Source organism: Melanostigma gelatinosum (assembly GCF_949748355.1).
Source record: "Melanostigma gelatinosum genome assembly, chromosome: 24".
NCBI lineage: Eukaryota > Metazoa > Chordata > Actinopteri > Perciformes > Zoarcidae > Melanostigma > Melanostigma gelatinosum.
Window position 1 is genome coordinate 10,260,443 of NC_136657.1, and position 18,477 is coordinate 10,278,919.

The following is an 18,477-nucleotide window of genomic DNA, read 5'->3' on the forward strand; positions in this document are numbered from 1 at the left end:
CATAAAGTTTCACACATAAACACACTGCAGGAACACTGCCGTCTCTATCTGTATGTCACATAACCTCCGCCCACGCTCACTACGCCCACACACATCCTTGCCCAAAACTCCCACACGAGTGTAATCTGTGTGCAGAGACACACACACACACACACACATCGCCCCTATACACACTCCCCGCCCACGCAGGCACACACGTGTGCAGTCAGACATAAGCCGCTCATACCATCCCACACTTTCTCAACAGACACAAAGTAAGACTCTGCTAACCGGAGAGCCTGAGCAAACACACCAGCTTCAGCATATTCACACACGAACGCTCTCTCAACACACACAAGAGCCTGAACCAGAAAAGACACGACTTTCTCAACACATCCACGCCCGTTAAAATGAGTCTGCGCCTAAAGTCTGGGTGGTGACGACAATAGGAGTTTTTAAAATGTGTGTTTTTTGGCATCACGCTCATCCTGTAACCCTTATTCCCTCCAAATGAAAAGGGACACTCCGTGACAAGCACTACCACCGCCTGGAGACTCAATCTGTTGTTCCTCTTTTCTTTCTCCAAAAGAGGAACTTGGATGAAAAGAGCTGCTTTTTTTTGAGAGCGCAAAGTGTTGAGGATGTGGGAAGGAGAGGAGAAGGGAGGGAGAAGGGAGGGAGAAAAGGGAGCAGAGCAGCGTGGGCGCTCTGACAGGGCGAGGGGCTGACAGGCCCAGGCGTGGGCGTGTCATTGAAATGTGTTTCTACTCCAGAGGGGGAGAAGAAGAAGAAGTAGAAGAAGAAGAAGAAGAGAGAGGGAAAAAAAAGTTGCAGGAGAAAGAAAAAGAAAGAGAGAGAGAGCTGCAGAAATTAAACGAACAGGCGTCTCCTGAAAAGTGAAATATGAAAAGGCTCTTTGCCAAATCAGATACATCCACTGTTTGGAGGGTTGGGGGGGGGGGGGGGGGGGGAGTGACGCCTACTCTCTGGGAATGATTGACAGCTCGACATGAAAGCAGATTGCTGCTGTCGTGTGAAAACCTTGCACCTCTTCCTCTCGGCGGTTTTTAATGTTTTTAGGACTAAATTGAAGGATGGGGGGGGGGGGGACGTTTTTTAGATCTGATGAACTCAAAACAAGCCGGAGTAGAAATACAACTACGCAGAGAATGTCGACAAGTGCAGACCTGTGCGTCAAGAACAAAAAAAGTTTGGTTTATTTCTGCATATCTGAAAATTCTGTCACGTTTGTTTCAAGAAGGTAGTTTTTCTTTTACGCTCGTGAGATTCAGTGCATATTTCAACCCAATCTGCTGAATAATTATGTGATTTAATGCACATTTCCATTCATTGTTCTGCAGGCGGGCGCTATTAAAGCAGAAGAAGAAGAAGAACGTTACGAGATGATTAAAAGAGCATCGCTCGAATCTTAATAAGTGGAAAACAATGTAGAAAACATGATGGGAATGTTGCATTTATCGAATGTATTGATTTGAGGAATGCTGTCTGTTTAGCATGTTAGCATGTGCTAATTAGCGCTGCACTCAAAGTGCAGCCGAGGCTGATGGGAATGTAATTAGCCCTGCAGGTATTTGGTCATAAACCAAATATTCGAGACTTATAATGTTGATCTTTTGACTTCTGTAAATGTAAACTCGATGCAGAGAAGAAGCTTTAAGAAGCAGGTCAGTGGTGATAAACTGGGTAAACTGGGACTTGTGGGAACAGGCAGCCTGGGTGTCGACCTACCTCTCAGTGTGGGTGGACATCCTATTTCCTGCCGGCGCGCTCGTTTTAATTTGTTCTTGTTTGGTTCTTCTTGTTAGATATTGAGTGAGTGTGAGTGTGTGTGTGTGTGAGTGTGTGTGTGTGTGTGTGTGAGTGTGTGTGTGTGTGTGTGTGTGTGTGTGTGTGAGGGAGGGAGGTCAGAAGAGAGAGAGCGATATGGAGCTGATGTTCCCTCTCCTCTCCGTTTCTTTCAGTGTTTGATTTGATCCCCGTCTGCTCGGAGGCTGATCCATGGGAACGCCGTCAGAAGGTCATATCTGCATCACGCACACGCACACGCACACGCACACACACACACCCACACACACACACACACACACACACACACACACACACACACACACGCACACACACACACACAGAGCAGCCAGACGTGGATTTAGAGGCTGAAGGTGGGCGGTCTGGAATCCTACCTGCCGACCTCAGTTTGGAGAACTTATCAGAAGCATTTGCATGAAACTTCTTTCTTGACTCACGAGTGACAAAATAATGTTTGACCTTTTCCTGAGCTTTCAACCGTCTCATTGTCTGTTCTGGAGAAACTGGATTTCTATTCAACATGTGTACACTACAGTCATATCTTCTTTTCTTTGAATTTGTGTGATTATCGCTTGAATACAATAATTTATTAGCTCGTGAAAATGTAAATTCAGTAAGAAATTCAGTTATCAAGTTGCTCTTCACGCATTAAAGTTATTTTATGTACGTAAATATAAAGCTAACACCAGTTAGCTTAGCTTAGCACAAAGACTGGAAACAGTCTCTGTAATTATTATGTTTATTTATTGTTTGTTTCATTCATAGAAAAACTAAAGTGTAAGAACAAGAAGTTGTGGTTTTAGGGCCACGCTAGCTGTTTCCCCCTGTTTCCAGTCTTTGTGCTCAGCTAAGCTAAGCTGCTGCTGGCGGTATCGAGTGTTGTCGATCATCCCGTCTATTTCTCAGTATTTAAGAGTATTTCCCAACATTTTGAACTATTTCTTCATAGTGTTTAATATCATATTGATATCGTTACATTCCTATGAACACTAATATTCCTACACTTTATTAGTTTATGTACAAAAACAACATTCAGCTCAGATTTTGTGGTTATTAAACATTTTGGAATCAGCTTAATATTCCTGTAGGATGTTTTCAACCTAATCTGCAGTTTTGCTTTGATATTTGTTTTAGTTTCCTTCTGAATTTAATTAGAGGATCTGAAAAGCAAGCAGTCCCACCCCGTCCACCCCCCCAACACCCCCACACACACACACACACACACACGCACACACACACACACACAGAGTACAAATACTAGTTTTCTCATCATTTGGGCTTTAGAAGAAAAAAGAGGAGCTGCAGCGTTGCGTGCAAATTGTTTTATTTGACTTTTTTGGCTGCTGTGTGGTGGAGGTGGGGGGGTGGGGGGGTTGGGGGGTTGCTTGACAAAAAGGCGTTCTGGTGTCGTCCCCAGGGTGTTACACTGGTGGCCTAATTCCCCAAAATAGCTCATTGATGGGGAATCAGGCGGAGTCAAAGTGATCGCTTCTTCTTGCAGGCAAATATTAAAGTTTCACAAAGTACTACACGCAGTATTTGTTCCTCCAGTTCTGTTTTACGTCTCTGCGTCATGGACGCCGTCACCTCTGACCTTTCACTGGTGGTTACTGATGATTCAGCAAGAGAAGCTTTCTCTGCTGTTTACATGTGAAATCGAGTTCATAGTAAAGTGGCATACGTTGGAGTAATTAAAGAGGTATACTAGTACTAGTGATTTCACGACTACTTGTATCAGTAGTTGAGGAGGTAGTAGCCGGGATATATATGTACAGTATATACATGTATTTTACTTGTATTAGACTGAGCTGTACTGGGGCTACGAGCAGTAGAAGAAGAAGTAGTTGTTGTAGAATGAGTAACAGTAGTATCAGTAGTAGTTGTAAGGTTAATACAAGTAGTAGCAGTCGTACTATTAATAACAGTAATACTAGTGGTAGCAGTAGTACTATTAATAACAGTAATACTAGTGGTAGCAGTAGTACTATTAATAACAGTAATACTAGTGGTAGCAGTAGTACTATTAATAACAGTAATACTCGTGGTAGCAGTAGTACTATTAATAACAGTAATACTAGTGGTAGCAGTAGTACTATTAATAACAGTAATACTCGTGGTAGCAGTAGTACTATTAATAACAGTAATACTAGTGGTAGCAGTAGTACTATTAATAACAGTAATACTCGTGGTAGCAGTAGTACTATTAATAACAGTAATACTAGTGGTAGCAGTAGTACTATTAATAACAGTAATACTCGTGGTAGCAGTAGTACTATTAATAACAGTAATACTAGTGGTAGCAGTAGTACTATTAATAACAGTAATACTAGTGGTAGCAGTAGTACTATTAATAACAGTAATACTAGTGGTAGCAGTAGTACTATTAATAACAGTAATACTAGTGGTAGCAGTAGTACTATTAATAACAGTAATACTAGTGGTAGCAGTAGTACTATTAATAACAGTAATACTAGTGGTAGCAGTAGTACTATTAATAACAGTAATACTCGTGGTAGCAGTAGTACTATTAATAACAGTAATACTAGTGGTAGCAGTAGTACTATTAATAACAGTAATACTCGTGGTAGCAGTAGTACTATTAATAACAGTAATACTCGTGGTAGCAGTAGTACTATTAATAACAGTAATACTAGTGGTAGCAGTAGTACTATTAATAACAGTAATACTAGTGGTAGCAGTAGTACTATTAATAACAGTAATACTCGTGGTAGCAGTAGTACTATTAATAACAGTAATACTAGTGGTAGCAGTAGTACTATTAATAACAGTAATACTCGTGGTAGCAGTAGTACTATTAATAACAGTAATACTAGTGGTAGCAGTAGTACTATTAATAACAGTAATACTAGTGGTAGCAGTAGTACTATTAATAACAGTAATACTCGTGGTAGCAGTAGTACTATTAATAACAGTAATACTAGTGGTAGCAGTAGTACTATTAATAACAGTAATACTAGTGGTAGCAGTAGTACTATTAATAACAGTAATACTAGTGGTAGCAGTAGTACTATTAATAACAGTAATACTAGTGGTAGCAGTAGTACTATTAATAACAGTAATACTAGTGGTAGCAGTAGTACTATTAATAACAGTAATACTAGTGGTAGCAGTAGTACTATTAATAACAGTAATACTAGTGGTAGCAGTAGTACTATTAATAACAGTAATACTAGTGGTAGCAGTAGTACTATTAATAACAGTAATACTAGTGGTAGCAGTAGTACTATTAATAACAGTAATACTCGTGGTAGCAGTAGTACTAATAGTTGTAATATTAGTGGTTATATATATACAAAGCAGTACCATTGACGTGAACTTCCTCTTCCCAGTGTTGGAAACCATCTGGTCACATGACTCACATCTGAGTTGCTCATTTGCATAAAGGACTGTTTCATTGACGCACTTGTGAACTTCACTCACACGTGACTATAAGCTACTGTATAGATATCAGTCAGTGGGGTTACTGTGAAGGACTACTTATATATTCAGTGCATGACTTTTTTTTGGCTTGAAGAAGCTGAAAAGTACCTCCAATACATTTTGAATATATTTTATTTTGAAAATGTCACATAAACATAAAAAGACACATACCACTGATATATCTACACATCTATATGTAAATATGTGTATAAACATATAAAGAAACATTTGTACAGTATGTACAATTATACACACATGCAAACTTTACATGTAGAAAATGTACATAAATAAGATATATACATACTATATTTATTGATATAATATTGTCATTTTACAGGCAGTGTAAATGTAAAAATATGAATGCAATATTTATAGATATTAATATACTACAAAATGTACATGTTGTACGCATTGTACATATACATACAAACAATTTATAGATGTAAAATGTATCCTCATGCTGTCATTGTACATGTATTAAAGTATACATACATATATATATATATATATTTATAGACAGTGTATAAGTTGAATGTATTGACTATTGATTTTGACAGTATTTACATTTGAGGATGAAATCGTCTCCATCGTATTAATTTAGTTTGAGAACACGAAGTGTACAAACTGCTGCGTCTCTGTGGGTGTCGAACCTGCCTGTGTTTGGTATTCCGTGCAGAAAGCCTCCCACGCCCCGTGTGTCCACCCACGCGCGGATTTGCGTCACGCAGGGAGCAGCGTGGGCGAGACAGAGAGAGAGAGAGAGAGAGAGAGAGAGGCTCTGTGGCAACCGCGCGGAATATCCCACTTTATTATTCTGCGGCCCGCGTGAAGCTGCTTGCAGTTAGAGCGCAACAACGACCGGAAGTGTTGACAAAATAAAAGCTTCTAAAATGTGATCTGGTTTGGTAAAATAAGTACTTCAACTTAAGTCAAAGTAGCAATACAGCTCTTTAAAAAACATTCTAATTATTATATTTATTTATCTTGAATGGTATTTGTTATTTGTTTACTTTTTATTCTTTATTGTTCTTTCTATGTCTTTTGACATTTTATGAAAAAGAAGCAGAGCAATATCATGTTTTGTTATCTTCATCAATGATGCAACACAATTAGAAACAAACCAAAATTCAAAGTAAAAGTCTTACATTCAAGTAAAAGTACAACATTATTAACAGTACTCAAAGTACTTATAGTAAAAGTGCTTTAGTCCCTTTCACAGCGTTATATTATTTCACATTTTAACTACTTTATGTGTAATGATTCGTATTTTATACATTGTTCACCTTTTTATTTATAAAGTTGTAATATGTAATGTAATATAAATGTAGTGCAGAAAACAATACAAGATGTATCTCTGAAATGCAATACTTTTTTTACTTCTACCTCATTACGATCTTCAAAGTACTTTTACTCGTATAGAATTGTTGCTACTTTTACGAAAATATGTGAATACTTCTTCCACATCAAATAAAGTAGCAAACGTCAGTAAAAATACATGTTTGTGTGGAATCTGCAGGAAAGAAATCACATCATAAAGATGATCATATTTGAGTATATTTAGCGCAACAATAAACTTCTTTCATTGTGAGGATTCAAGCCTCCAACACGCGCTCATCAGCTGTGCTTTTATTCTTTCACTGCAGCCGGAAGTGTGTGTGTGTGTGACTGTATGTCTCTTGACAGTGGTGAACAGTACAGGGGAGTGGAGAGAAACTCAAACACTCACACACACACACTCACACACACACACTCACTCACTCACTCAACACACACTTGGAGGAAAAAGACGCACCAAAAGACGCACGAAGGTCAGCGGCTTTTTTTTTGACTGATATTCTGCGCTTTTCTCTCTCTCTCTCTCTTTCTTTCTCTCTCAGCGGCAGCAGAAAGAAAAGTTTCCAGAAGGAGACGAGTGTCGCTCCGTTTGAGCACGCAGAGACAAGCACGCGCTCTCCGGCTTCTTTTTTTGGAATAATTTTCCAATTTCTTGCCTTTTTTTAGATTATCTTTAATTTTAGGCGCACGGGGGATCCCTTCTGTGCGCGCTTTCTCTCTCTGCACACATTCACACCCTGTGTGTTGATAAACAGTGAGGAAGAAGAGGAAGAAGAAGAAGAAGAAGAACCGGACCAGGAAGGACCAAAAGGGGGCCAACAACTCTCCAGGTAGGAACAATGAAACATGGCTTTGATCCTGCTGCTGAGGCTTTAATTCATAATTCTGTCATATTGCAGCAAGTAACCGCCAGTTACTACAGGAATACTGTAGTACGTGTATCATAGGATGTCTGTATAGTGTATGGAGATAAAACAGCATGTCTGGATGATGAAGAGATCTTATTATAGGGAGTTCAAAATCGCTCAAACTGAATTCTAGAAGTAGAGTTAAAGCACAATCATTTCCTCTCCGGTGCATGATGAATATCTTCTGGATATAATAGGAGTTAAAGTGCCATGAAAGCTGACTTGGGTCATTGTAGACTCACTACTGAGCCCCATAGACAAATTATTATAGAAATATTATTGGAATTATGATGTGATTTGCAATTTAAAAAGCGTTGGTGTCGTTGTCAACTGTGCTGCTTGTGTCCTTTACATTTATTATCTGCTGTAGAGCCGTCTTTAACACAAAAAGATACACACACACGTATGAACACACCAGGTCAAAGTGATGACGACAACATTATTGCTCCACGTTGAGAAATTGCAAAAGAAATTCCTTCTGAATCATGTGAAATCAAAGCATTCCTCACTGTAGATAAGCCGGGTCTGCTGCGGGCACCTGGAAAACTACACACCAGCCCGTGTGAGTGAGTGTGTGTGTGTGTGTGTGTGTGTGTACGTGTACGTGCGTGTGCGACATTGTGCCGGCACACGCCTCTCTTCTCCAGGTGAAAAGCCGAACTCACCTAACTGGCTTTTGTGAAGCAGGACTTCAATTAGAAGTCTGCCATTCACAGCCGCCTATTACTGCCAGAACACACACACGCACACACACGCACACACACACACACTCACACACTCACACACTCACACGTCTGCTGTGATGAACTGGAGTACGGTGGCTGTTAGACGTCCGAGTGTTTGTGCAGACGGCTGTTGAACTGAAACACTCCCGATGTCGTTTTCCCAGTGAAGTAGAATCTCGTCGATTTAACTCTTTCATTCTTCTTCAGTTTATCTGCTGCACACTCAGGAGTTCACGCCGCAGCTAAATATAGTTATTCAATTCACACGCTGGTGAAAAAGCAGCAGCAATCACCTCCCATGACAAAAGAAGCAACCTCTGTTTGCTGCATGATTCAGGGCTGCGGCCAACAAGTACTTTCATTGTTTTCTCCATGAATTGTCTGAAAATATTGAATTGCATTGTCTTGTTTCCGCTGTCCAACAGTCCAAAACACAAATACATTCAATTTACTGTAATATATGTCAAAGAAAAGCATAAAATCCCCATTTTTAAGAAGCCAAAAGCCGAGAATATTCTGCATTTCTGCGAAACGACTAAAACAGTCAGAATATTTGCTGATTAATCGATGAGCTCCAACTTTTACCTGCAGACGTAATCAGTCAACACTCGACCAATGTTTCAGGCGTTTCACAGCCTTTGAGTTTAAATGTGAATCAGAACAGATTCCTCATGTCGTCAACCTTTCTGCACAACTCGTCTCAGAGACACTCCCAACGCCACCGCATTTACTTACCTCACATTCATAAATACTTCATGTTTTATACCTTTTTATAATTATTATTAATATTTACTTTTCCTTGCAATGGAGTATTTTCCCGCGTATGTAAATAATCGGAATACTTCTTCCACCGCTTCATATACCATCTTTGATTCGTGTAACATGTACGTTTGTATACTTTACTTTAAGAATCGAATATTTCTTTGAACTCAAATCAAGAGATTCCGAGTCATAAACAACCCAAAGTGTGAAATCAGTTGTGAAATATGATTATTTGTTTGATTTCGTCCTTGGTTTCATCTCTTTGTCTGAGTGCGAAACGTGTTTTTAGGAGCTTTAATGACCTTCTTGTCATAATTGAGGCGATAAGGTGAATCAGCGTTTCCATCGACGCCTCACTGAGCTTCCTCCTCGTGCGTGATGATGTTTCCCACAGCTGTCTTTCACAGAGCTCGCTCTGGTGTGTTGACGCAGGTGATGTAGATGGAAACTCTGCAGGTGTTTCTGGATCTGGATTCCATGTGCAGCTCTAATGTTGGTTTACATCTCCGCGGTGCTATTTATTAGATCTTTTGGAGTTTCACTGATTTGAGTCGACAGTTTGAATGAATGAACAGCTTCAAAAGAGGATGAAATCGGCGAGTTGCCATCTTTGTCGTATTCCAGATGTGTTTTCATTTATTTCCGTTTCTGGATCGTTTTGTTTGTTGAGATTTCGACATGAATCCACAATGGAAGGCCAGCAGGTTGGTGAATGAGCAGACGTAGCAGCAGTAATATCTAGTTTCAGTCAGCGGCCTCGCTCAGACAGCAGTTGTCATTTTCCCGTCTCGGCCGAGGCCCGGCTGGCTCTCTGGCTCTATTCTGGGCGAGGCGAGCCCACCGCCTACACATCCTGCAGGGGAGGAGAGAGGCATGTGGTCCTCCCAGCAACCCGGGTCTGCTGACTGCCACTCCTCTGTGAGCCCGGCCTCCGCAGGGCCTCACATGCACAAAGGAAGAGTCGAGGACAAGCCTCCACTTTCTGCTTTCTCTCAAACTAACGGTGGCAGGCGACAAGAATCCGTCAGCGTGTTCTGGTGGCTTTGTTAAGAAAGGCAGAGAGAACGACAGCGAGGAATAAATACTCATCTGACAGCCAAACATGTCGCCCAGAGAAAAGTTGACTCTGCCCTGATGCGTGTAGAGACGCACGTCGCTAACAGGAGATTAAGAATACCATGTGTGCAGCATCTTAAGTGCATTCAAGCAGAATATATGGCAGTAAACAAGTTATAATCATAAGTATAAAATGAGCCTGATGCTCTTTAACCCGTGCACCTGCACCGTGTGTTGTTGTGTGTTTATCCCACACATGGAGCATGTTTCACCTGAAAGGATGTCGATTGCTGAGCAGGTTCCTACCGGGACCATTCATCCACAAATGTACGGCATTCATGGCATTCTTCATCAAATCAAACCTCTTCACGCACCTGCTGAGACCTGATAAACTGCAATCATGCACCTGCTAAAAATATCAGTCCAAATATAAGTTGCATAGAAATAATGTGCCTCCGTGTCCGTGTACTCTGGTGCAGCATCGGACGTCATTCTTGATCTAAAATGTGTTTATTTCCCGTCTCTGTGCTCTGATCTTCTCGTCCTGAATGTCTAACGAGCTTTCGATGAGCCGTGTTCTGTGGCGCTGAGGTGCGATTGAGCTTTGTGTGCGTCCTGCCCTCAGGTATGGCGGCGGTGTTGCCGAGGACCCTGGGTGAGCTGCAGCTCTACCGGATCCTGCAGCGGGCGAACCTGCTCTACTACTACGAGGCCTTCATCCAGCAGGGCGGCGACGACGTGCAGCAGCTGTGCGAGGCCGGGGAGGAGGAGTTCCTGGAGATCATGGCCCTCGTCGGCATGGCCAGCAAGCCGCTGCACGTGCGGCGCCTGCAGAAGGCGCTGCGGGACTGGGTCACCAACCCGGCCATCTTCAACCAGCCGCTCACGTCGCTGCCCGTCTGCAGCATCCCCGTCTACAAGCTGCCCGAGGGCTCGCCCACGCTGCTCAGCGCGCAGGACAGAGCCAACGCGGCCAGCGCCAAGATGCCCAAAGCCGTCGCCGCCGCCTGCTCCGACCCGGGGAAGCTGGACGTGGCGCGGGACAAAGTGTCGGCCGGGTCGCCCCTGCAGGGTGGCAGCGAGGCTCGGTTCTGGTCGGGCCACAGCAACGACAGCGAGCACAGCCTGTCGCCGTCGGACCTCGGCTCGCCGTCCTCGCCCAGAGACACGTTAGAGGCTCTGGACGCCGCGGCCGTCCAGTCGGTCCTCGAGTGCGTGGACAGGATGGCGCCGGGACTTCCTAAGACGGACTTATCCGAGGTCAAAGAGCAGCTGAAGAACAACAAGAAACTGGCAAAGATGATCGGACACATCTTCGAAATGAGCGACGACGAGCCGCGGAGGGAAGAGGAGATTCGTAAATACAGCGCCATCTACGGACGCTTCGACTCCAAGAGGAGGGACGGCAAACACCTGACGCTGCACGAGGTCGTCCGCCAGCAGAAAATCACTTCACGCGAACCAATCGGCGCGCAGGGATCCTTGAGGTTGACGTGTTGTTCTGTTTGTGTGCGCAGCTGACGGTGAACGAGGCGGCGGCCCAGCTCTGTATGAGGGACACGGCTCTGCTCACTCGGAGAGACGAGCTCTTCGGACTCGCCCGGCAGATCTCCAGAGAGGTCACGTACAAATACACCTACCGCACCAGCAAGTGAGTGACTCTGCTCTCATCTCTGGTCTGTTGCACATGGGCAACTCCAACAGTTTCCAGGGAAGAAAGTCTGAAATGTTTCCTTCTGGTTTGGGATTTCTAAATGAATCCTGTGACTGACAGCCTTTCTGTGGAGGAACGTTGTGGTCTTCGTCTGTTGAAGAGTGAAACATGTTTTGTGTTTTCCTGATGCTTCTGTGCAGGTTTCGCTGTGGAGACAGAGACGAGGCGTCCCCGAAACGCATTAAAACTGAGGTGAGGTCATCTCAGCAGTCAGATTAAAGGCTTTTCTCACTGAAACGAAGAAGTGCAGTCTCTTTATGTATGTGTTGGATAGCATGCAGTGTTCACATTCATCTCCAGGAGAGCTTCTCCCCTTAAATCTCAGATTAAGATCCATAAAGTCAAAATATGTTTTGATCTTGAAATCACTTTTTTTAGACCACGGAAAAAAAATCCAAATTAGCGGATTATTCGACAATGAGAAACACTTTTATTTGCACTTCCTGCTGATGCTGCCCGCCCAGTTCTTCTTCTTCTGTGTTTTCCAAACAAACTCCCTCATGAGCAGATTTCCTGCGCTCGACATGTGAAACATGCGTGATGGAGGCTCTCTAACGCGTCTCATTTGGTTGTTTGTGATAAGAAAGGCTGGTTGATCTTCAGTGTGAAGTGTTTCTCTGTCAGAGAGGACACCGCGGGAACAAAGCGCTCTCTCAGCGATCATCTCCGGACGCTCTCTGCTCTGAATGGCTCCTCTCAGCCGCTGATTGGAAACATGTGGCGGCTGAGGAGCTCTGCAGGGATTTACACCGAGACAAAGAGCCGACACCTGCTCACTGACATACTCTGAGCTCCCAAAGGGGGGGGGGGGGTCCTGCCAAATTCACTGAAAAACTCCCAAAAGTTCCACTTTGTTTCGTTTCATTATCAAAGGAAATATAGAAGTAATTATTGTTGCATTGATGATAAAACGTTTAAATTATGAGAAGTAGACGATGCAATACTCGTGTTTGTAGTTGATGGTATTTATTTATCGAATACTAAAAATAGTAATTATGAAAGATGATGATTTGTGCTTCCTTCGCAATAACATCAGAAGAAGCCAGAAAGAAAACTCGCCCTAATGTGGTGGCAATGTCCCTAAAATCTGACCCAAGATCTGCTTCTCTTGTGATAAATGAGTGAAAATCAAACAACTCATCAGAACTTCTTTCTTCAGGAGAACTTCTTCGACATCCAGGAGGCGCTGCAGGCCATCCACATGAGGCAGGAGATGCTGAGGGAGCAGCTGGCCTGCGCCAAGTCGAAAGGAGAAGAAACCGTCGGCCGAAATCTGCAGGTAACCAGACAGACATATTCAAACGTTCGATCGATACGGCTGCCGGAGGATTTTGTTGAACTCGAAACTCAAGAATTCTTTGTTTTCCTCCATAAATGAAGTTAGTATTGTGATGTCACACGCCCTCGTATGGCCTCTCCTCCAGTCACAGTGCACGATTTAGAGAAAGCTGAGTTAAGAACAGGAACTGTGAAGATGGGAGACGGAAGCAGTTCGCTGAAAGGATTCCCAGCAACAGACAGATGATGTCAGCAGATGGCTGTGGCAGCAGGATCCAGCCTGATCCCGGTCTCTCTCTCTTGGGTTCCAGTGCTGCTGTGCTGCTGTGGCTTGTTCCTCATTAGAGCCGGAGTGTAGGAGGAGAGCTTTATGATAACTCATTACCAAGGAACCATGTGAGCATATGCTGGTCCATCAGTCTGCAGCTACGCTTGTCATGTAGATGTGAGGAGGAGAAGAAGAAGAAGAGATGGCTGCCTTCACACCGCAGGCCGTCTGTGAGCATGTGGAGCACATCCCATCGTAACGTGAGCTGACAGCGGTGTGCAGACTGACGATGAGAAGGAAACCGAGGTGTCCACTGTTGATCGGACTTCCTCCGTGTTGATGCTCAGACTGATGGAGTTGTGCTTCGGTTTCTTTGTGCGGATTGAAAGGACGCCTTCATGACGTGTCTTATTTAGGAGGACGCGTCTTCACTGATGGATGTTATTTAGTTTAGAACGAGGAGAATAAAACGCCGTTCAGTGGTTCTCTTGACTTGTGACGTGAATAAATCGACCAGATATCGAGACGATCGCGCGTCCGACTCCAGTCAAAGCACGGTTTGGACTCCTGTAACTCTTGTTATAATTTCTTTGTGTGCATCAGATGCAGCTGGAGCGTCTGCTGGCCCGGCAGATGGAGATCCTGCAGGACGCCGCCGTCCAGGAGCGGCTCCAGGCTCTGGACTGGAGGATCCCCCCCGCCGCCTTAAAGTACCTCAACGACGCCCAGAACACCAACGGAGCCGCCGCCGACGCCAGCAGAGACAACCAAGGTAGGACCGGAGGTGTGTGACGCATCACCGGCGCAAACAGCTGCTGGTTGAGTACGGAATCAGATGTCGTCGCTCTGCCTTTCTTCATCATCTTCATCATCTTCAGTAGGAACCGATGAGTCTGGAGCTGAGAGACACAGAGAGAAACATTTCACATCACTTATCAGTACTTCATGGGGAAAATCAAAAAGTCCTTTTACTGAGTTTCTTGTGTTGTTTCCACTGAACTCCATTTATATTTGTTTTTAAGGATTTCCTGCTGTTGAGTTGTTACAGTCTCTGGTTTCATCTTCATGCACTTTAGGAACTTCTGTACTGTTGTTGCTCACAATAAAGAAATGTGAAGATGAGGAACTTTTTAAATATTTAACAGACATAACGAGTAAACAATTAGTGAGTTTGTAGTTTTAACGTTTCCTGTAGTGAACTATGAGTGAATAAGTGATGCTCACTTCAGCTCTTCGACCTATTTTCACAATTGCTGTCTGAGTAAAAACATCTGATGTATAACTCTGGAAACAACACGTTATTCCCCCAAAAAACATCTGATAAAAGAAAAAGCTCCCTTTATTAGGGCGTAAGAGGTTGTGACTGGCTCAGTGCTGCCCCTAGTGTCCAACCCAGAGAACACATGCTGCTGTAGGAACAGACTGAAGAGTGTTTCATGTCATCAAAGCCTCTCGATGTGTTCGTGGCTGTGAGGAGCCGTCGCTTCGTATCACAGAAGAAGAAGAAGCATCGTTATTCAGGATCCTCCTCCTCCAGGCCTAATCTCATGTTCATCCTTTTCCTCCCTCACCCACTGCCGACAGCTCATTATATCGCTGCTCCCACAAATCCCACAATGCACCTGTAATTATCACGCCCACGCCTGTTTACCTCCAGCCAGTTGCCTGGAGGGGGGCGTCTCTCTCTCTCTCTTTCTGTGTCTACCTCTCTCTCTCTCCTCCCCCTCTTCTTCTCTGCTTTCCGTCCTGTTTTCTTCTTCTTGTCCTCTGCCTCTCCTCACCCCCCTCCTTTCCCACACTCGTTTTCTGTGTATATGTCTCCCGTAGTCTCCATTTCCTTCTTTTCGTTTTCATATTCTCTCCACCAAACCATACTTTATGTAAACTGTACTTTTCATGCACATTATGTGAAATACAACAGCGTATCAGGGCCATTGTATGTCAAAAATATAAATAATCATACAGAGCCACTAGAATGCATGTCACTCGATATTTTGCTCAGGAACAATTAGCTGATGAATTCATATGTTGTTAAGATAAACTGTCAAACAAGCACTTACAGCTTCAAACGTGAGGATTTGAAGCTCTCTTTTATCGAATATGACATCAAATCAATAGATTTAAATTGAGTGTCAGAACAGCGTCTGGCCTGATTTCTGCTCTGGATTCACTTCAGTCTGCTTCTGATTGATAATCAATGCATGAAATGTACATTGATTGGTTTAACAGTGCCGGTCAATAACTCTGCTTGTCTTTTGTGTTTCTGTCGTCTTCTGTGCTCTCAGACGAGCGGCCGGTCAACTTGCGCGTGGTCAGTCAGAACATGCAGGAAGGCGACCTCCCGTTGGGCAAACAGCTAGCCAATGAACTGAAGCGCCATCACAACCACAACAACAACAACAACAACAACAGCAGCAGCAGCACAGACGAGACCAAAACACCAGCAACAGGTTGGTGACGTCAGTGTACGTCTCAGCAACACAATCTGACAATGCACCCTTCACCCGTGTTCTGCTGTTGCCGTCCTTCGTCTTCAGCGAGGCCTTCTGCTGCATTGTGAAGCTCTTTGCTGACGATGCCGTCCTTTATCTCTGTCTTCAGAAAACGGGACGTCGCAGCGAACGTGCAGCAACGCGGGGAAGAAGACCATCAAATCAGAGCCGGAAGACTCCACATAGTGCCTCCCGCCTCGCCCCACGACTCCCCCCAAACCATTCGACTCACACGTGACAGTATGCAGTTATTACCCGTCAATAGATACTAAGCAAGCACAGACACAGCAGAGCCTTAACAACCAATGTTGCCTCATGAATAGCATTTATTTTTCTTTGATTTTGTCTTTCTGTTTCAAAGGTATTTGCCAAAGCAGCTAGAGAGCATGCGGAGCAGCCCCTCAGTGCTCTGCAGGTCTTTGTCTGTTGACTACCTGTGCACGTTAGACGTACGTGTACTTTAAGAGCGATGTGTTGCGTCCTCCTGACCTCGGCCTGCGTGTTATTATATCTGTTGCAGGCTGTGTTGCCGGGGCTGAGTCTTGACTCGAGCGTAGATTCAGAGATGAGATAAGAGCAGTTGCTGCACGTCGTCAGCATCATGGTAACACTTTATATGACTACCATGTAGCCAATGGCCTTCTTCACTCACTTCTACCTGAAAACTGAAGCTTCAGATGCTGAATTTAAAGATGGCAATGACCGAAAACTGATGAACATTAGATGGATTCCATGACGTTTGGTACGGTGAGCCTCAGACGTTTTATGTACACGTTGTAGATTGTGTAAGACAAACTCCACATATCAGTACGTCAGAACAAAATAATAATGGTAGACATACGAAGCGTTACCTTCAGATTCATGGCTAATTGTCTGTAGCCAGGAATTCACATTTAACGACACGAGACGTGGACAACAAGAAGATCTTACCAGCAACAGCCAAAGATTCAGCAGCATCCGGCCGGTGGCTTGTTGTCTCTGGTCGTCTCCTGAGCCGCCGTCATTCTCCCAAATCTAACTTCGGTGTCTGCATTTGTACTGTAACTCAGAAACAAAGTACTGTCGGGAGAGCGAGTCAGGATTCAGCCCCGTTCCATTCTGTGTCCTTCACTTCAAATGGGAATAAACAGGAGCGGTGGGATGAGCCCTCCCTTCCTCGCTCCTGTCTTGTGTATATTTATGGAAGGTCATTTAAGAAGAGGATGTGTAGGAGCTGTTGAGTAACAGCAGGGGACCTCTGTCACGGTCGGACGGCTGGGAGGCCGAGCTAATTGCTTCATTTCACTTTGTGATTGAGCGAAACGCTGCTGTTGAACCACACACCTGCCAACGGAGTATTCCAGGAATAGATCTTTGTTTTCATTAGAAATGATCCAACAAGCTTTCAGCAGGAAATCCACTCAATACCTAAACTTTCAACAGAATCAAATGTAAAAGATTGCAGATTTGTGGTTTTACGAGAACAGCCCTCCCAAAAAAACAGAAAAGAAGCTGAATTCCTGTTTCCTGCAGCCTGGTGTCTGTAAATAGTACCGTGGTAACAAGTAGTGCGAGCCTAATCTCTCAACCAGGGTTTCCTTTGTCAAATGTAACTTTGCTGTAGATCTTTGGTGTCAATCGTGTTTATGTATGTAGAGCAAATACAGAAAAAACCGAGCAGTGTGAAAGATATAAACCCTGCTTTACATGATGGTGGTGTTGATTAGCCTTAGCTCTTAACAGTGTTGAATCCGCCTGTGACGGCCATCAGTGCGTATTTCAAAGACGTGTTTTTGCTGTTTAGAGGTAGATACATGAATCAGTGTTCTCTGTGTTTATTGTGTGTTCCCCACACTGTGTAAATACGTCCAGATAGTTTAGTCTCACTCAGCGTATCGGCAGACCAATGCAATATTTATGTCAGTAATAAGTCTCTGCATTCTATATGGATCCATCGTTTTGTCGTGTAACTGTGTGTCGGTCATGAACTCCAGCGTGGGAAGTGTTTTGTGTTCGCAGGGCACTGTATTTGTATTTAAAAAACATTTTTTGCTCTTTCCATGAGGTTTGTTTTGTTTCAAGAACGAAAGTCGGGGATGTAGTTTGCTAAAGCTTAAACACCAGCTGGTGCATTCTGGGAGATGAAGCCGTCGTGGCTCACACACTGGTCGAGTTATCGTGACTGTACGATGTTTCTCACTGATCACCGTTCTCCTCACTGTTTATTGTAACGTGATAGATTAGGCTTCACCTCGTTATGCACCTGTTTTTTAAACACTAATATATTTTATTTGTTATACCGCACATGAACATTAAACTTTATTTTTTTGAACTCTATTGTGAGGTGCGTTCTGTGATCTTGCTGTGAGTGAAGCTGGAAACACCACGCGTCCTTTGAGCAAGGCAGGGAAGCCCCGGCTTCTTTGTGTGTGTGGAGCTGTTATAAAAGAGCTGGTGGTCCACGAGAAGAAGAAGAGCGTTATGGGCTTCCTTTAGAGGAGCTTCTTCTTCTTCTCTCTTTTTGTTTGTTGGTGCGCTGACATGAATCCCTGCTCAGGCTCATTTGCATCAGCGTCACATCAACACATTGTGAAACTGACTGATGACTCACTGTGACGCAGATCCTTTTTCACATGCTTCCCATCATCCTCTCCACTCCCTCCATCCCTTCACACACACACACACACACACACACACACACACACACACACAC

General features: G+C 43.8%; 1 protein-coding gene across 1 annotated transcript; it reads left to right on the forward strand.

Annotated features, from left to right (window-relative positions):
- The first annotated feature begins 7,280 nt into the window (after positions 1 to 7,280).
- On the forward strand, positions 7,281 to 18,099 carry LOC306797036 (NGFI-A-binding protein 1-like). The gene is made up of 8 exons (XM_079296204.1): positions 7,281 to 7,412; positions 10,659 to 11,461; positions 11,551 to 11,684; positions 11,888 to 11,939; positions 12,907 to 13,026; positions 13,897 to 14,065; positions 15,579 to 15,743; positions 15,895 to 18,099. The coding sequence occupies exons 2-8, from the start codon at positions 10,661 to 10,663 to the stop codon at positions 15,969 to 15,971; spliced, it is 1,518 nt and encodes a 505-aa protein (XP_079152330.1). The 5' UTR covers positions 7,281 to 7,412; positions 10,659 to 10,660; the 3' UTR covers positions 15,972 to 18,099.
- Positions 18,100 to 18,477: the final 378 nt, after the last annotated feature.